Here is a 19,621-nt window from a genome sequence, read left to right as displayed (position 1 = left end):
CATCTGAATAGTCCCTGCTGAGAGGCATCCACAGCTCTGCTGTCCTGAGTCAGGTGTGGCAGTGCCAGCCGTGCCAGGCTGGCAAAGAGGGGAGGGACTGGGGTAGTACCTGCAGTGTATGAGCCTGCCTCAGGGTGAGGTGGCACAGCAGGAGCCCTGCAATGGACCAGGCTCCCAGAGCCCTGGGCACAGTTAGGGGTCAGTAGTGTGGTTAGGGCCCCTTCAGCACCATCTGCTCCCCACAGGCTGGCCTGGCAGCCACAGCTGGGGCCTGGCAGTTCCCTGGTGGTGAGTGGCACAGGGTGGAGGAGGATTCCATTGGCACCTTCCCATCTCGGGCCTGTCCTTGCCCCCCCACCCCCGTTTGCCTCCCCAGACACAGGCACTACCAATGCTGGCTCAGCAGCTTTATTGAGGAGCCTGGGTGCAGGCTCTGGGGGTCCTGTGCCAGCCCTGTGCCCCAAGGTGCAGCACGGTGCCAGGGGAAGGTGTGGCTGAGGAGTAGGGACTTAGCCCCTGCCCCCACCCCTGAGCCACTGCAGGGCCAGGAGCTGGAGCCTCTTATAAATAGAAAAGGGCAGAAAGAAGAAGTGGGCACAGCAGCAGCCTCCTGTGCCCGAACAACAGCCACCCCACAGCACAGGCATGAGCCTGGGGTGCCCAAGCTGGAGGGGCACGAGCTGCTGAGCCCACAGGCTCCTGCACTACCTGGAGCATGGCCACTGCCACCTTATCCTGGCATTGGGCAGCACCAGTCTGGCATGGAGCTGGTTGGGGGGGTTATGAATAGAGGTGGGGGCACTGGGCAGCCCACGGGCCCCACTCCTGGCACCACAGCACAGGGAGAGGCAGGATGTGGCACTTGGGCCAGGGCCACCAACCCTCCTCTGACCACTGGAGGATGACCAGGGGTGGCTTCAGCCTGTCAGCTGGCAGCACAAATGGGCCAGGGCCACCAAATGCCCTCCCAGGGGCTGGCACCTGCCAGCTCACCAGCCATCGGTGCTGGGGTGGGTTCAGGCTTCTCCATCATCATCCTCTTCCCCGCTGGAGTCCTGGAGGCCTCCAGTGACCTGAGAGAGAGGCGAGAGGCTCAGCGGGCACAGGAGGCTGCCACTGGCACTCCCATGCCCACGGCCAGCAGGCATTCCAGTCCCATGCCACCCACCTGCTGGCCCGATTGGCCACGCTGTGCCAGCCAGGCTGCCAGTCCTGTGCCCGTCTCCCCCACGTCCAGGCGGCTGTGCTCCACCGTCGACTCGTGAGCCATCTGCGGCAGGGAGGAGGCTCAGAGGGGGCTGGCAGCCAGGCTGGGTGCCCACCAAACCCTCGGGCACGGGAGCAGGGGCTTCATACCAGGACAGGGGGTGCCCGGAAGAGGTAGCTGAAGGGGTAGTAGAGGAAGTTGAGGAAGGAGGCGGCGTAGAGGTCGGCGTAGCGCATCAGCTGGCTGGCGAAGAGCGTCTGGCGCGACCCGCAGCGGAACAGGCTGCCCATCTTGCCATAGCACATGTCCATCTCGTGGGTCACCTTCTGCGGGCACAGCGGCGCGCTCAGGGCACCCTGCTGCGGGGGCACACCTCAGCCGTGCTGCCGGGCACGGTGCCAACCCGGCCCAGGTCTCTCACCTGGATGCGGCGCTTGATGGAGCTGATGTCTGGGCGCTCGCTGCTGCCACTGTCCAAGTGCCTGCCGAGGGAGGGACCCAGCTCCTGCCCAGCTCCTGCTCAGCTCCTGCCCAGCTCCTGCCCAGCTCCTGCCCAGCTCCTGCCCAGCTCCTGCCCAGCTCCTGCTCAGCTCCTGCTAAGCTCCTGCCCAGCTCCTGCCCAGCTACTGCCCAGCTCCTGCTCAGCTCCTGCTCAGCTCCTGCTAAGCTCCTGCTCAGCTCCTGCCCAGCTACTGCCCAGCTCCTGCTCAGCTCCTGCTCAGCTCCTGCCCAGCTCCCTGCCCAGCTCCTGCCCAGCTCCTGCTCAGCTCCTGCTCAGCTCCTGCCCAGCCCATGCTCAGCTCCCTGCCCAGCTCCCTGCCCAGCCCCTGCCCAGCTCCTGCCCAGCTCCCTGCTCAGCTCCCTGCTCAGCTCCTGCCCAGCTCCTGCCCAGCTCCCTGCTCAGCTCCTGCTCAGCTCCCTGCTCAGCTCCTGCCCAGCTCCTGCTCAGCTCCTGCTCAGCTCCTGCCCAGCCCATGCTCAGCTCCCTGCCCAGCTCCCCGCCCAGCTCCTGCCCAGCTCCCTGCTCAGCTCCTGCTCAGCTCCCTGCTCAGCTCCTGCCCAGCTCCTGCTCAGCTCCTGCTCAGCTCCCTGCCCAGCTCCCTGCTCAGCTCCCTGCCCGGCCCATGCCCAGCTCCCTGCTCAGCTCCCTGCCCAGCCCATGCCCAGCCCCCTGCCCAGGCCCTGCCCCACCACTGCCTAGGCCCTGCTCAGCTCAAGGCTCACCTAAAGAATCCTCTCTGTGTGCCTGCCCCTCCCCTGCCCACCCCTGTGCCCACTCACTGGTACAGCTCTGCCAGGAAGAGGTCCAGGCTCCGCAGCTCCTCGAACAGCTCTGCAGGGGCAGTGGGGCTGGCTCAGTGCCAGCCATGCCCTACCCCCCCAACCCCACACTGCCCTGCACGACCAACACAGGGTGCTGGGGAGGGAAAGCCTGCCCCGGGGCTTAGGGTTGCCATCGAGATGGGCAGGAGGGTCTAGGCACCCTCCCCGGGCTGGGTCGGGCAAGGTCCTTGTGCCCTGGTTGGGCTCTGCTCACCACTCTTCTCCGTCCAGACCTGCAGCTCCCGTGCCAGCTCGGGCACCACCAGGAAGGTTCTCCAGCCCTGGCGCTTCTTGGACTTGAGGATGTCCCCGAAGATGTGGTCCCCCATGTAGAGGATCTCTTTGCCCTTCACCCCCAGCAGGTCACACACCACATCCGAGGAGCCTGTGCCAGGCAGAGGGGGCGGGGCGGGGGTGTGTGACCCTGCGGGCACGTGCCCTGTGCCACCCGCGCGGCCCCGGCTGGCACTCACCGCCCGAGTAGACAGCGCAGTGCTGGAGCGGCCCCGTGTAGGTCCCGATGCGCAGCTTGCCGGTGTCCTGCAGGGCGAGAGCGGTGCCCACCCTCTGCTGAGCCCACCCTGCGGTGCCCGGCTGGTGCCCAGCACCCCGAGGGGCCCCATGGCGGGGTGCCCACCGTGTTGACTTGGCGCAGGACGGTGCCCTCGGCAAAGAAGAGAGGCTTGCGGGTGTCCACCACGATCAGGTCGAAGTAGGAGCGCCAGGGGCGCTGCGGGCACTCAGCCTGCCAGGGGTTGGGATGCAGGGGATCAGCGTGGGGATGCCTGTGGCACCTATACAGGGGCTCAGTGAGGAGATGCCAATGGCACCTGCGCAGAGGGTCGGTGAGGAGATGCCAATGGCACCTGCACAGAGGGTCAGTGAGGAGATGCCAATGGCACCTGCACAGGGGATCAGTGAGGGGATGCCAATGGCACCTGCACAGAGGGTCTGTGAGGGGATGCCAATGGCACCTGCACAGGGGATCAGTGAGGGGATGCCAATGGCACCTGCACAGAGGGTCTGTGAGGGGATGCCAATGGCACCTGCACAGAGGGTCAGTGAGGAGATGCCAATGGCACCTGCGCAGAGGGTCAGTGAGGAGATGCCAATGGCACCTGCACAGAGGGTCAGTGAGGAGATGCCAATGGCACCTGCGCAGAGGGTCAGTGAGGAGATGCCAATGGCACCTGCGCAGAGGGTCAGTGAGGAGATGCCAATGGCACCCTGCACATGGGTCAGTGAGAGGATGCCAATGGCACCTGCACAGGAGATCAGTGAGGGGATGCCAATGGCACCTGCACAGAGGGTCAGTGAGGAGATGCCAATGGCACCTGCACATGGGTCAGTGAGAGGATGCCAATGGCACCTGCATAGGGGCTCAGTGAGGGGATGCCAATGGCACCTGCACAGAGGGTCAGTGAGGAGATGCCAATAGCACCTGCACAGGGGTCAGTGAGGAGATGCCAATGGCACCTGCACAAGGGGTTGGTGAGGGGATGCCAATGGCACCCAGCCCTCCCCTGGGCACCAGTCTCACCTTGTCCCCATCGCTGAAGTCAAACAGGTAGGACATGATGGCCTGCAAGGACACACCCAGCACCTGCACCACTGCCCCAAGGGTAGGCAAGGCCCTGCCCTATGCTTTGCCCACTCCTTGGGGCAGGCTGGGCCTGGCACAGAATGGGTACATGGGGCAGGGGCACCTCCTCCTCACGTGGGTGTAGTCGTAGTCGCTGTTGGTGGCCAAGAAAACCTTCCCCACCTCCTTCATGCGGCTCAGCAGCAGTGGCACCCGGGGCTGGCAGAGGGCAAGGCAGCACCGTGGGCATTGGGGCTCTGCCACCTGCCGGCCCCTGGCAGCCCCCAGGCACTTACATCTTTCACCACATATTTCTCCAGGTTCTGCAGTGTCTTCTCCTTCAGGCAGCCCTGCAGGGGGTGGTTGGGGCTGGGTGGGTGGCAGGACATGCCTAGGCCCTGCCCAGCTCCTCGCCCACACCTCTGCTCACACCTCTGCCCAGCTCCCTGCCCAGCCCTACCCAGCTCCTGCCCAACCCTACTCAGCTCCTGCCCACAGCCCTGCCCAGTCCCGCCCATCCCTACCCAGCTCCCTGCTCAGCTCCCTGCCCAACCCTACTCAGCTCCTGCCCAGCCCCTGCCCAGCCCTGTGCCAAGCCCTGCCCAGCTCCCTGCCCAGCTCGGTGCCCCCCCAGGCTCACCGAGAGGTGGACGTGGTCCATGGCCTCGCGCACATCCTGGTACATGCTCTGGAAGGACATGAAGAGGTTCCCATGCCTGTAGCCTGTATCACAGCTGCGGGGGGCAGGAAAATGAGGGGGTGGGAGTGGGGTGAGGGGTGAGGAGGTGCCCTGCCAGAGGCAGGCAAAGCCCCCTCCTGATCCAGCAGGTCCAAGCCCCCCCCAAGCCCTCATCCCCCTCTCACTTGGCGTATCTGGAGCAGTTGGTGAAGAAGTCCACGAGGCAGGCGTAGAGGTAAGCCTCTGGGGGGGGGAGGGAGGCAGGCTGTGAGAGGGGGTAGGGGGGAGCCCCCGTGGGGGGATGGGGGAGTAGGAGTGAGGAGTGGAGAGGGGTGGTAGTGGGTGGTGGATGGGGTGGGTAGGGGGATGTGTCTAGGGGGGTGAGGGATAGTGGATGAGGGGAGTAGGGGGAGGTGGATGAATGGGGCAGGGGGATGTGGGAGGCAGATGAGGGGTAGGGGGCACTGGATGGGGTGGGCAGAGAGAGATGGGCGGGGGGTGGGGCTAGGGGGAGGTAGATAGGGTGGGTAGGGGCAGGTGGATGGGGAGTGAGAGGGAGGTGGATGGGAGGTAGGGGGTGGTGGCTGGCGGCTAAGGAGGGTAGAGTGAGAGGTGGTGGTGGGTAGAGGGTGGTGGCTGAGGGGGCGGGGGGAGGGGCGCAGCGGCGGGGGGCAGGGGGTGCAGCCGCCTGACCGGTGAGGTTGAAGAGGGTGTTGAGGATGTGGAAGCGCTTCATGTCGTCCCGCTGGATGAACTTGTTGGGGTAGTAGTGGAGGATTTCAGCCCTGGGGAGGGAGCACAGAGCTGCACCCCGTGCCGAGGGTCTCCCCCATCCACCCACCCGCCCCCGCGGGGAGGGGTCCCGCACTCACCCCTTGAGGAAGCGGAATCCGTGGGCACAGACCAGCAGGTTCCCGTGGGAGTCCACCTTCAGCAGGTTCCCATAGAGGGCATCGAACACCAGACCCCTGTCCCCCCGCGCCCTGTCAGCACCGGGGAGGGGGCACCGACACCCCCGGGCCCGTCCCGGTGCCCCTGCAGCTGCGGGCACTCACCGGGTGGGGAAGGTTGGGTCGTACTTGTACGCCAGGATCTCCTGGGGGTACCCGATGGAGACCAAGTGCTGCAGCAGCAGGCTGAAGGCCAACTCCTCGTAGTCAGGGGACTTGTACACTGCGGGCACAGGGCAGCGCTGTGGGTAGGGGCTGGGGGAGGGTCTCGCTGCCCCCCCACCCTGCCCGCAGCCCCCTCCCAGCAACGCACTGGCCAAGGTATAGTCCATGTCGAAACCGAAGCATTTGATCTTCTCTAGCGCCAGGCTCCGGTTCACGAAGATCCTGGGGGTGACCGGGATGGGTTACGGGGCTGGGGGGGCTCAGGGACTGAGGAGGGGATGCGGAACTGTCCCCACTCCCCCTCCCACCCCGGCCAGGGGGGGCTATGAACCCGCCCTGGCCCAGGAGCCCCAGAGAGAGTTACTGGAGCAGAAGAATGGGCTCCGGAGCGGCGCTGGGGCCGGGAAGGCAGGGCGGGGGGTGCGGGGCTGGGGGGGGGTGGTCACCCTGAGCCCACTCTTTCGGCCTGCCCCTCCCCCGGCGCGTCTCCACGGGGGGACCCCTGCCCCCCCCCCGCCACTCCCCGAGGGTCATCCCCGGTGCCTGCATCCGTGGGGTCCTGCCCCTCTCCGAAGTGCCCTCCCCAAACTGCCTTCCCCGCAGCCCCCCCCCCCCCCCCCAGTCCCACCGGTGCTGGCAGTCCCTCCGCAGCGCCCTCGAGTCGCCCGGGCCCGGGCCGGGGGTCGTCGCCTGGCCCCGCTGCCCCTCGCTGCCCATCGCCGCTGCCTCCGGTCACCGCCTCCGGCCGCGGCCGCTTTAACGAGGCCCCGCGGGACCGCCCCGACCCGGCCCCCGACACCAGCCCAGCCCCCCCCCCACCAACGGCGCAGAAGCGGGGCCGGGACCGGGGATAGCGCCCGGTGGCGACCCCGGGAGTGGGGCACTGAGTCCCTCCCTGCGCCCTGCGCAGTGGAGCAGTGCGCCCCGAAACGGGACCCAGCCCGCGGGGTGCCCCCAGGCACGGGGCACTGCCCCCCCTCCATAAAGCCCCCAATGGGGCAATGTCCTCTCCTCCGTCCCGGACCGAGCCCACTCCGGCAGCCCTCCCCCCCGCCACGGCCCCGGTCCGGCGGAGCCCGGTGCGGCCCCAGCCCCGGGGCCGCTGTTTGCCTAGCGGGGCCGCTGGCAGCGACCGGCGGCGAATCATTAACCGGGGTCAAGGCCCGACCCCGATGGGCGTGAGGTGGGGGCGGGAGCTGGTGGGGAGGGGGTCCAGTGCCAGGGTCCAACCCCAGCGCCTCGCACCGCGGGACAGGACGGGGCAGCGGCGGCGCGCAGCCCGGCCCCGGGGTTGCGAGGAAAGGTCCCCACCCCCGTGGGACAACAGCGGCGTCACCACCGCACCGCACCGCCCCCCCCCCGGAACTGATCCACAGCCCCGTGGGACTTAGACCCACGCCACTTGTCCCCGGCCCCGTGAGTCACATCCCCACGCAGCTCCACCAGGCACATCCTGAAGGTCTCTGAGCTCAGCATCCCAAGGAAGCCCCCGGGCTGCCCCTTCCCCCCCCCCCCCCCCCCCCAGCGCCAGTCTCTGGTTCCTCTGCCATTGCCCACAGCTCTTGCAACACTCCTGACGTGGGTCCCTATGTCTGGCCTTGACCAGAGCTGGGTCACCTCCTCGAGGCCAGGAGAGAGCATCAGCAGCTGTGAAGCTGCTCAGAGCACCAGGAGCTGCACCCCCCCCGCCCCCCTCCCCGCACCATCTGTGAGGCCCTGATAACCTTTTCCCCCCCCCTCGTGGGTGAGGTGCAGCCCGGGCTTGGTGCCAGGCAGCCCTGTGCAGGGGGACACACGTGTGGCTCTTATCAGCACCTCCAGCCCCAGCTCCCTCCCAGGGCGTGGGTGCAAGGAAGAGCAGGGCAGAGGGCAGAGTGGCACACATGTGCCAGGTGTCAGTAACCAGGACCCCCCCCGCCCCCAAGCGGTACCGGCAGCACTGGAGTACAAAGGAAATCTTTATTGAGTCCGAGGTAGCAGCAGTGAGGGGGGCTGGGGGTTGCTGCCCACCCCCAGACCCCCCAAGCAGGATGATGTTGGGCAGCAGCCGATGTCCAACAGCACTACAGCAATGGAGGCAAAGCTGAACACAGCACAGCCCAGCCCAGGCCGAGGGAGGGACCCCCCCAGCCCTCCCAGCACGGGCACAGCCCAGCCTCAGTCCTTACCCACGGAGCAATCACTGCCGGAGGATGTTAATTAAGTCATTAAAAGTTAAGTGGCCTCCCAAAACTGCTAATCTAAAGCTACAGCGCAGCAGGGGAGTGCCCCTAGAGGGGGGCTTCGGGGGGGGGCACAGGCTCAGCGCTGCTGGTGCCCACTTCCCCACCAGGAACTCGGCCCCCAGACATTGAGATTAAAAAAAAAAATAGACAGAGAAAAACAAAAACAAAAACAAAAACCCAAAATGAACTTCAGTGACAACACTACGCAGAGCTGAGGGACCCCCGAGGCGCTGGCAGCCCCCACCCCACCCGGAGCAACCTCCCTGGGGCTGCCTGGAGGGTAGGGTGGGGTTGGAGGTGGCAGCAGGGAAGCAGCAGCCGCGGTCGCTGCCAGCACCTCCCTTTCTCTCCCTCCCCGGTGCCACTCACACCTTCAGGATGGCAAACTTGAAGAGTGCCATGATGGCAGCGCTGATGAGCCCCGAGATGGGCACAGTCACGAACCAGGCCATGAAGATGTTGCGGAACAGACGCCAGTCCACAGCCTTCCGGGAGCGCAGCCAGCCCACCGACACCACCGAGCCCACCTGCGCGGGGGCACCGCGCTCAGCGCCGCCCGGGGGTACCGCGCTCAGCGCCTAGCACCACCGGTCCCCAGCAGCACCGCCGGGCACAGCGCTCAGCACCACCGGGGCACCGCGGCCACTCCCTAGCACCACCGGTCCCCAGCCACCCCCCAGCACCGCCGGGCACAGCGCTCAGCACCGCCGGGGCACCGGGGCCACCCCCCAGCACCGCCGGACACAGCGCTCAGCACCGCCGGCCCCCAGCCACCCCCCAGCACCGCCGGCCCCCGGCCGCCCACTGCCACCCCCCCTCCTTCCCGGGGCAGCCTCAGCCGCGGGGCTAAGGGTCCTCAGATCCAGCCCCTGTCCGCCCCCCCCCCCTCAGCACAGCCCAAGCAGAGAGGAGCTGCCAGCCAAGCCCAGGGCACTGCCGGGGCCCAGGCGTTCCCACGGCTGTTTGACAGAGCCCAGGGGTCCAGCAAAAAGGGTTTTTGTTCTGCCATCACCTCCTCAAGTGCCCTCCCAGGCCTGGGCAGCCGCTGCCACCCCACATTGAGATGCAAGTGGCAGAGCTGGGAGCTGAAGGGCAGCCAGCAGCCTACTTTGGGACCTCCCGCACAGCTCGGCCTCAATAGCAGCAGGATCTCGGGGGGGGTAGCTGAGCTGGCAGCTGCCCCCTCCTGCCACCCCCACTCACCTTGCAGTGGGTTGTGCTGATGGGCAGGCCAACATTGGAGGCGATCACCACGGTCAGGGCAGATGCCAGCTCAATGCTGAAGCCACTGCAGAGACAAAGCTCTTCAGCTGGGCGCCAGGGCCCCTGCACTGCCTGGCACAGCAGGCACAGCCCCTGCCAGCCCAGGGCCTGCTCTCCCTGGGCAGATCCTGTGCAGGGGACTCAGGTCCTCACTTGACCCCCAGCAGTCCCAGAATGACCCCAGAAGGGATGCAGGGAGGTGCCATAGGGCCACAGGCACCCCAGCTGTGCCACCTGGGCAGTGAGACCCCCCCAAGGCAGCAGAGAGGGAGGCTCCAGGAGCAGGAGGCAGCTCTAGGGCTGGCTTGAGGCAGTTCCTGGCCCTTACCTCGAGGGTGTGATGGGGGTGAGGTCCTTGCCCATGGTCTGGATGACTCTCCTGCCCCAGACCCACAGCCCGATGCAAATCCCTGCCCCTCCGTAGAGCAGCAGCCAGATGGGAGTCGCCACCTTGGTAGCCACATCACCCGTCTGATAGACCAGGTAGAGGGCAACCAGAGGCCCTATGGCATTGCTGGAAGAGAAAGGAGAGCTGAGCTGAAGAGCCAGAGGCTGCGGGGGCAAGGTGGGCACCAGCCCCACGCCGGCTCCTGCGGACCCAACTCACCTGACATCGTTGCCTCCGTGGGCGAAGGAGCCAAAGCAGGCGGTGAGGATCTGCAGGAACTGGAAGAGCAGGGACACCTCCGGCTTGTCCTGCTCGTGCCACTCCTCCAGGGAGCCACTGCTGCCCTTGTGCTCGCCCATGCCCAGCTCCACCTGGGCAGCGCTCAGCTCCGCCTCTGCGGCAGGGTGGGCATCGGCCACGGCGTTGCAGTAGCTGGTGTAGCTGTCCATGCGCACCCTCTTCTTGCTGTCCACCGCGGGCCAGGCCAGCTTCTCCCCCTCCTCGCCCTCCCTGGCACGCAGGGAGTCCAGGGGCATGCCGCAGATGGCCATGGTGTAGGAGGTGTAGCTGTTGTTGCGCCGCAGGGGCCTGTCGCCCGAGTCCCCCATGCAGTCGCCCATCTTGGCCAGGTGCAGTTTGTGCAGCAGCTCCTTGTAGAGCCCTGAGTCCTTGTGCACGGTGTGGTACTGCCCACTGGAGCTCAGCTGCTGCCCCACGGCCGGGTGGAACTGCACCAGGCTGCCGTTGGGCAGCTGCACGCCTCCTGCCAACGCATGGCACAGCCTCAGACCCACCCTGGCACTGCTCCCATCCCCCTCCCCCTCCTCACCCTGCCCGCCCCAGGGGTCTCTGCTCACCACTGTCGATGCTGGAGTCCTTCAGGTCAAGGCTGGGCAGCGTCTCCTGCTCCTGGCTCTCCTCCAGGTCGCCCAGGTTGAAGGAGACTGTTCTGTCCTCCACTGCTGCCCGCTGGGGCACGGCTGAGCCCACCTCAGCAGCAGGGCTCTTGGCATCACCCAGAGGCACCTTGGGCTCCTCGTGCTCCTCCTTGGGGCCGATGTTCTTTTCCATCAAGGGACTTTCAGAAGGACTTGATTTGATCTCTCCTGCCAAGGGAGGCAGCTGCCATCAAAGCTCTTCCCACCACAGCCCTCAGCCACTCAGATTTATGACACCTAAATAAACCTGAACGGCCTCCAGCCCATGCTGGGCTTTGGAGACTGCTGGGCAGTCACACCTCACCCTGGGCACCGCAGCCAGGCCAGCACAGGCCACCTCAGAGACTATTTTTAGGCACCCCCCCACCTACACAGGGTGTGGTGAGCACCATTATGGGGCTTTTATGCCTGCTCTGCCCAGGGCAGAGGTTACACTTTGAAGCATGTTTGTCCCATTCCCAGCAGCCGTGGGATGCTCTGGACCAGGTTTTGGGCTGGCTGTAACCCCCAGAGCTGATGGGAAGGTGCCCAGAGGAGCTCAGCTTCCCTGCCAGCCCATCAGCTCCAGCCTGGGCTCCCTTCCAGCACCCACGGGTGTGTGATAAACCCAAACAGGAGCTGGGCTCCACCTTGCGAGGGCTGCCTGGTTTCCTGTCCCACTGGAAGAGTCCAAGCCAGTGACACCAAACCCTGGAAGCTGAGGCTGTCACTCCCCCTCTACCAGGAAAAACATGTTTTCTCCAGGTGAAAACATGAGGTCAGCTCCTTCAGACAACAAAACAAAAGCCACCTCCTTGGCACAAACAGTGGCATCCAGCCCCTGCAGAGCTGGCCCCTTGCACCACCACCACCTGCCCTAGGCAGGGAGCCTGCCCCGCAGGCAGGAGCTAAGCCAGAGCTGGGACAGCTGGAAGAATGTCAAGGGCAGCCATAAAGCTGTTAGTCACACCCCGGTGGCACCAGCCTGCCAAGGACACTGCCAAGCCCCTCAGCTCCGGCTCCTGAGTGCCCCAGACTGTACCACCATGGCTGTGCAAGCCCACACACAGTGCCAGGGCAGCTGCCTGGCGCTCCTCAGGAGGCACCGCTCTGGAGCTGCTCTTTTGGACTGCTTTCAGGAAGGGTTTTTTGTTGTGTGCTGCAGGCAAAGGATTTCAGCAGCTTACAGAGCTCCCAACTTGTGATCTGCATCTGCCAGGCCAAAGATTGATCAGCAGGTACACAGGGGATTAAAGGTTACCCTGCTTAACAGGCAGGTTGTCTCCTGCCTCCTCTTCCCTGTCACATACCCAAGTCAGGCAGGTGAATGCTGCCTGCTGCCCCGTGCAGGTCAAGGAGAGACCCACCCTGCTCAGAACCAGCTGCCAGGCACAGCTTGGCAGCACCACAGCCCGTTTCAGAGTCCTAGGGAGCAGCTGAGCAGCGCTGCTGCAGGTTAGGAGCAGGCAGAGCCCAGCTCCGGGAGATGTGCCCCAGTGACTCAGGGTTTGCAGAGCAGCTTAAGCGCTAACCCGGGCTGAGGAGCCCTGCTAATAACAGCTCCTGCAGCTAATGAGATCTCCTGCCGGGAGCAGAAGTTGGTTAGCCCAAGCCTGCCCTTCCCCAGGGGGTGCCAAGGGGGAGCAGTCACTTACTTTCAATTTTCTTCTTCATCCTTGGACATACAAAGAACCAGACGACGAGAGCACAGACAACAGCACTCCCGGCCGAAATGAGGAGGATACCCCACAGAGGAAGTTTGTCAAAGCCCAGCACTAGGAAATAAAACAAGGGAGCTTTGAAACCCTCCAGGCAAGAGCCTCCTCCGCACACAGCTCTGCTCCTGCCGGCTCCGGGGCTCTGTCACCTGCAACATCCCTCAGCTCCTTTGCTTGTCCAGGAGAAAGGCTGCCAGAAAGCTACCGCCAAACCCACCCCGGGTCACAGCCTCCTCCTCCTCCCCCCCCGCCCCCAGCAGAAGCTAATCTTGCATACAGGCAGACACCTTCCTCCCCCAAGCAGGGCCAGGAGGCTTCCTCACAGCCCTGGAGGTGTCCTCAACTTGCTGCAATGTCAAAGAAAAAAAAGCAGCAGCATCTCCCAGCAGAGTTGCTGCAGCAGCAGCAGCGCCACGGCCCCCGCGCAGGGACAGCACAGGCAGCACCTGCCTGCTCCCGGGGACTGTTCTCCTCCTGCCCCCACCCCCCGAGGCCTTAAGCTCAAGTTCCAAGGCACCCGAGGTGTTACCTGACCTAGTTAGAGGCATTCTCACAGGTTCTGTGTTGCAGCAGCCCCTGCCTGGGCTGTCAGCTGCTTCTGACCGCTCAGCTCCTGCATCTTCTGCTGCAGGCAACAGCTTAGCACTCAGAAAGCAGCAGCAGTGCTGCTGCTGCACCCACAGCTGGCTCCCTGCTCAAGCCAGGCCTGGCTTGTTGCATCCTACAGACCTGTGTTTGAGTGCTTCACAGCTCACCTTGCCCCACTACAGCTGAGGACTTCAGTCCAACACCAATCCACCTCGGGGGGAGCCCAAGTGGATCTCAGAACAGCACAGCCCCTGTGTGTATGCTCCCCCCCCAGCAACCCTGGCAAGGTGAGGGGCAGCTGACAACCCTCCAAGCGTTTTTTTCCAGCCACTGTTTACAGAGCAAAGCCTAAGGAGCCAGCACTGCCTGCCCTCACCACACCTGCAGCAACTCCTCCACAACAGGAAACCCAAACTCAGACCAAAAACAGCTGGCGCCGACTCACCCCCGGCCGGCACCGGGAGCTCACAGAGCCACCAGCTCCTTGTCCTGCCTGTGACCTGCCTGTCCCCCTCCAACAGCCAACACAAGCTTTGCTGTTTGGCTTCCCAAACCAAAGTACAACTCTCCTCTTGCTCAGAACAAGGTGCCAGCTCTTCCTGCCAGGGATAATGAGCTCATCCCTAGGGACAAGGTGAACCAGGAGGCACAGCCTCTGGCTCCCTGCCTCGCTACTGGCAGCCCAAGGAGTCACTGTGGCAGCAGGCAGGTACCTGAGGTTTAGCACAGGTTAAGAGAAGGGGAGGAGAAACTATCTGCCAGTCCTGTGATGTCTAGGGAGAAAGGTCTGGAGGGGGTTTAGTTTGAGCAGGCCTCTTTGGCTGGGCAGCTACCCTGCCCAGAACTCAGCACACGCTAGCCTGCAGCCTTCTGTAACGGGCACAGGCCAGGCAGCTCCTAGGAGAGTTCAGCCCTGCAAAGCAAAAGAGGGGTAAATCGTGCATTTAATGGAGGCTCTGGAAAGCACTGCAAAAATTCAGCTCAAAGAGTTCTAAGAGCTACTTACAGGGTGCCCCAGTGTACATGATGGAGAAGAGGTTGATCCCCACGGTGCAGGCGTAGAAGACAGGCAGAGCTCGCAGGCCGTTGGGAACAGGATCTGCCTGCAAGACAAAGAGCAGTGCTGCTGGAGGGCAGAGCCTGGGCAGTGTGGGGCAGCTGAGGAGCAGCCAAGCAGCAGTCCCTTCCCCAAGCAGAGCTGCTGTACCAGCAGAGCTCAACAGCTTCTGGAGCTGTCAGAGCTGCAGCAGCGTGGGGCAGAGCAGGTGGCAGAACAGCTCCTGGGGACCCAAGGCATCACCAGCCGAGGGTGCCAAGGCTGGAACATCTCATCTGCCCTTGCAGCCAGGGGCTGCCTGGCTACTGAACCCTTCCCAAGGCTTCCCAGCCTGCAGTCCTGCCCAGCCTCCAGCTGCAGCGATGTTTTCTTGCCGCTCCCCAAGCGCCTCCAGACCAAACCATTTGTCAGACAAAGCTTTTGGCTCTCTCCAGCTGACTGGGATGGAAGGGAGAAGTCCATGACTCAGAGCAGCTTACTTGACCACATAACTGCAGAGAGGCCCTCACCCAAGCAGCAGGAGCACTTAAATCTCTGCCTCTGCCGAGCAGCTGGGGTCTGGGGTGGGTACAAAGGCAGGGAGCAGGACAGCAGCAGGAGGAAGGTGCCAGGGCCAGCCTGGTTACGCAAGCCGGGAGGCTGAGCTGGTTTAAAGCACTGCCAGGTAGGAGCCAGCACTGATAAGATCTCAACATCTCCTGAACCACAAACGATTAGAGCCAAGACCTAAAATGATCTCAGGTTAACCTCAGCTATGCAGAAGGAAAAGCTGAAGCTTCTCTGCCCAGCTGGGTACCCCTGTCTTAGGCCGGCAGCATCCTGCACTCCAGGGTCATCAGCATCATCCCACAGACAAGGTCTGAAGCTGCCTCTCCACTGAAAGCACCTTTTGATGCCCAATCTTTCTTCCTGGCCTTTCCAACAGTGCAAGTGTGTCCCTGGTGCCAGCCCAAGAACCCTTCCCTTTGCCTGGGGTCCCAGAAGGAAGCATAGCACCATCTCCCCAGGGACAAGCCTGGCCCCCCTGAGGCTTGCTGCTGGGCACTGCCTTCATCTGCAGCCTGAGGCAAGAGAAGGCTCAGCCTTGCAGCAGGACTTCGGAAGAACCTGGCACTTTAGCTCTGATCTTATCAATTCTGGGCTCCTTCAGTACTTGGAAGTACTTGGAGGACACTCCTGACCGTGAGAGGTGATGCCTCCTGACCTCCCAAGGCTCTGCTTTGCAGAGCAGCTACAGGTTTCATTTTTCTACCCCTTCAGCTCCTCCTGAAGGAGTTCTGAAGGCTCAGCCAAGCGTCAGCACACAGACGGATGTGCCTGGAGAAGCTCTGGTGCACACCAACAGACAGCCAAGGAACACTCAAAGAGCCCCAGGGAGCCAGAAAAGAGTGGGGAGAGCCCTTACCTTGTGAAGGATGAACCTCTGGACGAGGAAGAAGAGGATAGCAGACATGATGCCCGAAAGGAGGGGTGAGATGAACCAGGACAGCACTAGGAGAGAAGAGGCACAATCAGCACCACGCTGCTGGAAGGGCAAGCCCAGGGGGCAGGTGGAGGTCAGAGGAGATGGACTCACCAATCTTCAGCAGCTCAGACCATTTGACACCTTCCTGCCCTTTGGCCACCAGCGAGAAGCCAATGGTCGCTCCAACGATGCAGTGGGTACCAGAAATGGGGAGCTTCAAGAACGAAGCCATCAGCTGCCACACGGCAGATCCTGGGGGAGCAGAAGGACAAGGAAGGTAAGAAAGGCATCACCAGGGGCACCGTGGGACGTGCTGCCCGCCCCCCAGGCTGCGACCCCTCTGCTGCTCACCGAACATGGCACTGATCGAGCCAGCCATCAGCAGCTGCTGTGTGGAGTTGTACATCTCCACGTCGATCAGCCCCTTCCGGATGGTCTCGCTGACTTTGGCTCCCAGCAGGACGGAGCCCACGGTCTCGAAGACGCTGGCCAAGATGCAGGCCTGCCGGAGGGTCACCACCCCCGAGCCCACCGCCGTGCCGAAGGAGTTAGCCACATCGTTGGCGCCGACGGAGAAAGCCAGGACGAAGGCAATGATGAAGCCCAGGACTAGCATCCAGAGGAAGGCCGCCATGGAGGCAGGGGGCACCGCGGGGGTCGGGTCCATGGCGCGGGGCGAGGGATTAATAAATTAGGTACAAAATTAAATAGGGGGTCTGGGAGGGGGGATCGCTATAGGGCGCGGGGGAGCTGCGCCGTCCTACGACCCAGCCGGCCGCAGGGGCTGGGGGTCGGGTGCCGCGACATGGCCTGCGCCGTTCTTCATCCTGCAGGAGAGACGCGGGGCTCAGCGGGAGGCGAGCGGAACCGGGGACCGGCCCTTCCCGCGCGCCCGTAACGGCCGCTCCCGCCCGCGCCGCCGCCGCCGCCATCGCCCCCACCCTCTACCCGCCGCCATGTGCCCGGCCCGCCCCGCCCCACGGCTCACCGGCAGGGCAGGGCCGGGCAGGGCCGCGCCGCACTCGCCGAGAAGCTCCCGGAACCGCTCCGCCACCTGCCCGCTACCCTCTCGGCCGCGCCGCCCCCACAGCCTCCGACTGCCGCCGCCGCCGCCGCCGCCGCCCGCTTTAACCGCGCCAACGCCACACGTGACCGGCGCCGCGCCCCCCCCCGCCCGTGACGCGCAGCGCCGCTGCCGCCGCCCATTGGCCAGCTTGCCGCAAGGGTGTGGCCGCGCCGCGCTGCCATTGGCCAGCGCCAGGCTCCCCCGGCCCAGCGCCCCGCCCCCGGCGCCGCGCCCCCTCGCGGGCAGCGCAGCCCGGCCCGGCCCCGCCGCACCACGTGCGGGCCCCGCTCGGCCCTGCCGGCTCCGTTCGGCCCCGCTCGGCCCTGCCGGCTCCGTTCGGCCCCGCTCGGCCCTGCCGGCTCCGTTCGGCCCCGCTCGGTACGGCCCGGCCCGGCTCGGCATGGCTGTGGGCTCGGCTCTGACTAACCCAGCGTAGTGCGGGTGTGTGCTCAGCACGGGCAGCTCAGCCCGAAAGCAGCGGGGGCTCGGCCTTTGGCTCGGCGCGGAGCGGCGCTGGCGGCGGCGGAGCAGTGGCGGGGCCGAGCGCCGGCGGGGCCGGACGTGACCTGCCTCTGGTGCTGCATCAGCCTCAGCGCAGCCCGGCGCGGGTGTGGCCCGGCCCGGCATGGCTGTGGGCTCGGCTCTGACTAACCCAGCGTAGTGCGGGTGTGTGCTCAGCACTGGCACGGGCTGGCATGAGTCTGCTCCGGGTCCCTGCGGGCCTGGTGCATGGCTGGCATGGTCTGGCACGGCGCCGGCTCAACCCCAGCACGGCCCCTGCACAGCTCCGGACCAGGGACAGCACTGGCACTGCAGCGAGTAGGGAGGCACTGAGCTGCAGACCACCAGCATGGCATCACAGCACGACTCAGGGCTGCTCTAAGCGCTGAACTGGCATCACACAGGTCTTGTGCTGGCATCATCTGAAGCCAGGAGCCCACAGCAGCACCGGCCTGGGGGTGCCCACCTTGCCCTGGCAAAGGACCAAAATTAGTTCCCACCGGGACTCGCCCTGGCACCAGCACCCACAGCCTGGGGAGGGTCTCCTGGGGTTCTGGGAAGTTGGTGCCACAGCCCAGGTGCCACAGCCGGGGTCACCCCTGCAGGCAAAGTGCACGCCTGTGCCCGAGGGTCAGGTGCTGCTGCCCGTCCTGCCTTCGGTGGGCGTCAGTTGGGCGGCAGGAAGCACGGCTCAGCGGGCACAGCTGTGCCATCCTGGCTGTGGGGCAGCAGGGCAGCTCCGCCTGGGCAGCTGCGGCGTCCAGCCAGGGGCTGTGCCCCTGCACAGGGCAGCGGCTCAGCGCTGGCTGGCACTGCTCTGTCACAGGCCACTGCACTGTGGGGACAGTGGTGACATGGGCCTGTGGGTGGCACCCAGCAGAGGGGCAGAGGCCGAGGTGCCCCAGCCCTGCTGGCCCCACACCACCAGGCCAGAGTCCGTCCTGTGTCCCCATGGACCCTGTGTCCCCAGCCACGTGCAGCCCTGGGTGTGCGGAGCGTGGCATGGGCCTAGGGAGCAAGGGGGGCAAGAGCCTGGGGTACCCTCCTGGCCCAGCACCATGGGGTGCCCCTGGGTGCCCTCCCCTAGCACCTCAGAAGCTGGGAAAGGACCCCAGGGGCAGCCGGCAGTGCTGCAGGGCAGAGGTGCCCAGTGCAGTGTGGGTGCAGCACTGGGCAGTGTGGGTGCAGCACTGGGCAGTGTGGGTGCAGCACTGGGCACTGTGGGTGTAGCACTGGGCACTGTGAGTGCAGCACTGGGCTCTGTGGGTGCAGCACTGGGCACTGTGGGTGTAGCACTGGGCACTGTGAGTGCAGCACTGGGCTCTGTGGGTGTAGCACTGGGCACTGTGGGTGTAGCACTGGGCTCTGTGGGTGCAGCACTGGGCACTGTGGGTGTAGCACTGGGCTCTGTGGGTGCAGCACTGGGCACTGTGGGTGTAGCACTGGGCACTGTGAGTGCAGCACTGGGCTCTGTGGGTGCAGCACTGGGCACTGTGGGTGAAGCAACAGGTGCTGTAGGTGCAGCACTGGGCACTGTGGGTGTAGCACTGGGCACTGTGGGTGTAGCACTGGGCACTGTGAGTGCAGCACTGGGCTCTGTGGGTGCAGCACTGGGCACTGTGGGTGAAGCAACAGGTGCTGTAGGTGCAGCACTGGGCACTGTGAGTGCAGCACTGGGCACTGTGGGTGCAGCACTGGGCACTGTGGGTGAAGCAACAGGTGCTGTGGGTGCAGCACTAGGCACTGTGGGTGCAGCACTGGGCACTATAGGTGCAGCACTGGGCACTGTAAGGGTGCAGCAATGGGCACTGCTGGTGCCCTTCCTGGCCACCTGGGCACTCCCAGGCTGATCTTCAGCTGCTGCCAAGCAGCACCCCCAGGGCCTTCTCTGCCCAGCAGCTTTCCTGTCACACAATCCCTGCAGACCAGCACTGTGCCAGGCTCTGGCCCCAGGGGCTTTATTTGGCATTTGGGTGGAGACTGAGAGCAGCAAGGGCAGGAGGTCCTGCACCAGCACAGCCCAGGGGGTGCCCAGGTGGGCAAGAAGGGCAGCAGCAGCCTGGGCTGGCTCAGCACTGCTGTGGGCAGCAGCAGCAGGGCAGGGATTGTGCCCCTGGGCTGGGCAGTGGTGAGGGCACAGCTGGAGGCCTGGGGGCAGTTGTGTGCCCCTGAGTGCCAGGAGGACATTGAGAGGCTGGGGCAGGGCCAGGGCAGGGCAGCAAAGGTGGGCAAGGGTCTGGAGAAGAGAGCTGGGGAGGGGCAGGGGAGGGAGCTGGGGGTGGGGAGGCTGAGGAAGAGGAGGCTGAGAGGAGACCTCCTTGGCCTCTGCAGCTGCCTGAGAGGAGGCTGGAGCCAGGTGGGGGTTGGGCTCTGGGGCCAAGGCACAAGGGATGGGAGGAGAGGAAATGGCCTCAGGTTGTGCCAGGGGAGGTTCAGGTTGGGCATGAGGAACAATTTCTCCCTGGCAAGGGTTGCCCAGGCCTGGCCCAGGCTGCCCAGGGCAGTGCAGCAGTGCCCATGCCTGGAG

General features: G+C 65.0%; 2 protein-coding genes across 6 annotated transcripts; both read right to left on the bottom strand.

Annotated features, from left to right (window-relative positions):
• Window positions 1–392: 392 nt before the first annotated feature.
• Window positions 393–6,692, bottom strand: LOC135192359 (cytosolic purine 5'-nucleotidase-like). 4 transcript variants are annotated; one of them, XM_064175439.1, is made up of 18 exons: window positions 6,535–6,672; window positions 6,055–6,128; window positions 5,847–5,964; window positions 5,664–5,759; window positions 5,485–5,576; window positions 4,977–5,034; window positions 4,753–4,846; window positions 4,409–4,462; window positions 4,248–4,331; window positions 4,071–4,112; window positions 3,168–3,275; window positions 3,004–3,070; window positions 2,745–2,915; window positions 2,489–2,540; window positions 1,629–1,689; window positions 1,357–1,533; window positions 1,169–1,270; window positions 393–1,073 (listed from the first exon to the last, which is right to left on the bottom strand). In XM_064175439.1, the coding sequence occupies exons 1-18, from the start codon at window positions 6,621–6,623 to the stop codon at window positions 1,017–1,019; spliced, it is 1,596 nt and encodes a 531-aa protein (XP_064031509.1). In that variant the 5' UTR covers window positions 6,624–6,672; the 3' UTR covers window positions 393–1,016. The 4 variants fall into 4 exon arrangements, with proteins under 4 accessions (XP_064031509.1, XP_064031508.1, XP_064031512.1 ...); XM_064175438.1 differs by having other exon boundaries at window positions 5,847–6,128; window positions 6,535–6,675; XM_064175442.1 differs by lacking the exons at window positions 6,055–6,128; window positions 6,535–6,672 and having other exon boundaries at window positions 5,664–5,719; window positions 5,847–5,946.
• Window positions 6,693–7,846: 1,154 nt separating this feature from the next.
• SLC20A1 (solute carrier family 20 member 1) lies at window positions 7,847–16,637 on the bottom strand. 2 transcript variants are annotated; one of them, XM_064175468.1, is made up of 11 exons: window positions 16,516–16,637; window positions 15,879–16,354; window positions 15,639–15,779; window positions 15,468–15,553; window positions 14,012–14,108; window positions 12,355–12,495; window positions 10,640–10,888; window positions 10,002–10,545; window positions 9,723–9,908; window positions 9,335–9,419; window positions 7,847–8,658 (listed from the first exon to the last, which is right to left on the bottom strand). In XM_064175468.1, exons 2-11 carry the CDS (start codon window positions 16,192–16,194, stop codon window positions 8,497–8,499), a joined length of 2,007 nt encoding a protein of 668 aa, XP_064031538.1. In that variant the 5' UTR covers window positions 16,195–16,354; window positions 16,516–16,637; the 3' UTR covers window positions 7,847–8,496. The 2 variants fall into 2 exon arrangements, with proteins under 2 accessions (XP_064031538.1, XP_064031539.1); XM_064175469.1 differs by having other exon boundaries at window positions 12,355–12,474.
• Window positions 16,638–19,621: the final 2,984 nt, after the last annotated feature.

The sequence above is a fragment of the Pogoniulus pusillus genome, chromosome 42 (assembly GCF_015220805.1).
Source record: "Pogoniulus pusillus isolate bPogPus1 chromosome 42, bPogPus1.pri, whole genome shotgun sequence".
Classification (NCBI taxonomy): Eukaryota; Metazoa; Chordata; class Aves; order Piciformes; family Lybiidae; genus Pogoniulus; species Pogoniulus pusillus.
The sequence above is the reverse complement of the archived record's forward strand: the minus strand, read 5'-3'. Positions and strand labels throughout refer to the sequence as shown.

Bases quoted from the DNA above. Each gene is read 5' to 3' on its own strand.
- LOC135192359 (XM_064175438.1), bottom strand. From the start codon at position 6,623: ATGGGCAGCGAGGGGCAGCGGGGCCAGGCGACGACCCCCGGCCCGGGC. The intron at 1,690-2,488 runs GTGAGTGGGCAC...CTCCCTCGGCAG, and splicing joins TTCCTGGCAGAGCTGTACCA to GCACTTGGACAGTGGCAGCA. The intron at 1,534-1,628 runs GTGAGAGACCTG...CTGTGCCCGCAG, and splicing joins CCATCAAGCGCCGCATCCAG to AAGGTGACCCACGAGATGGA.
- SLC20A1 (XM_064175468.1), bottom strand. From the start codon at position 16,194: ATGGACCCGACCCCCGCGGTGCCCCCTGCCTCCATGGCGGCCTTCCTC. The intron at 10,889-12,354 runs GTAAGTGACTGC...CTCCCTTGGCAG, and splicing joins GATGAAGAAGAAAATTGAAA to GAGAGATCAAATCAAGTCCT. The intron at 10,546-10,639 runs GTGAGCAGAGAC...ATGCGTTGGCAG, and splicing joins GGACTCCAGCATCGACAGTG to GAGGCGTGCAGCTGCCCAAC.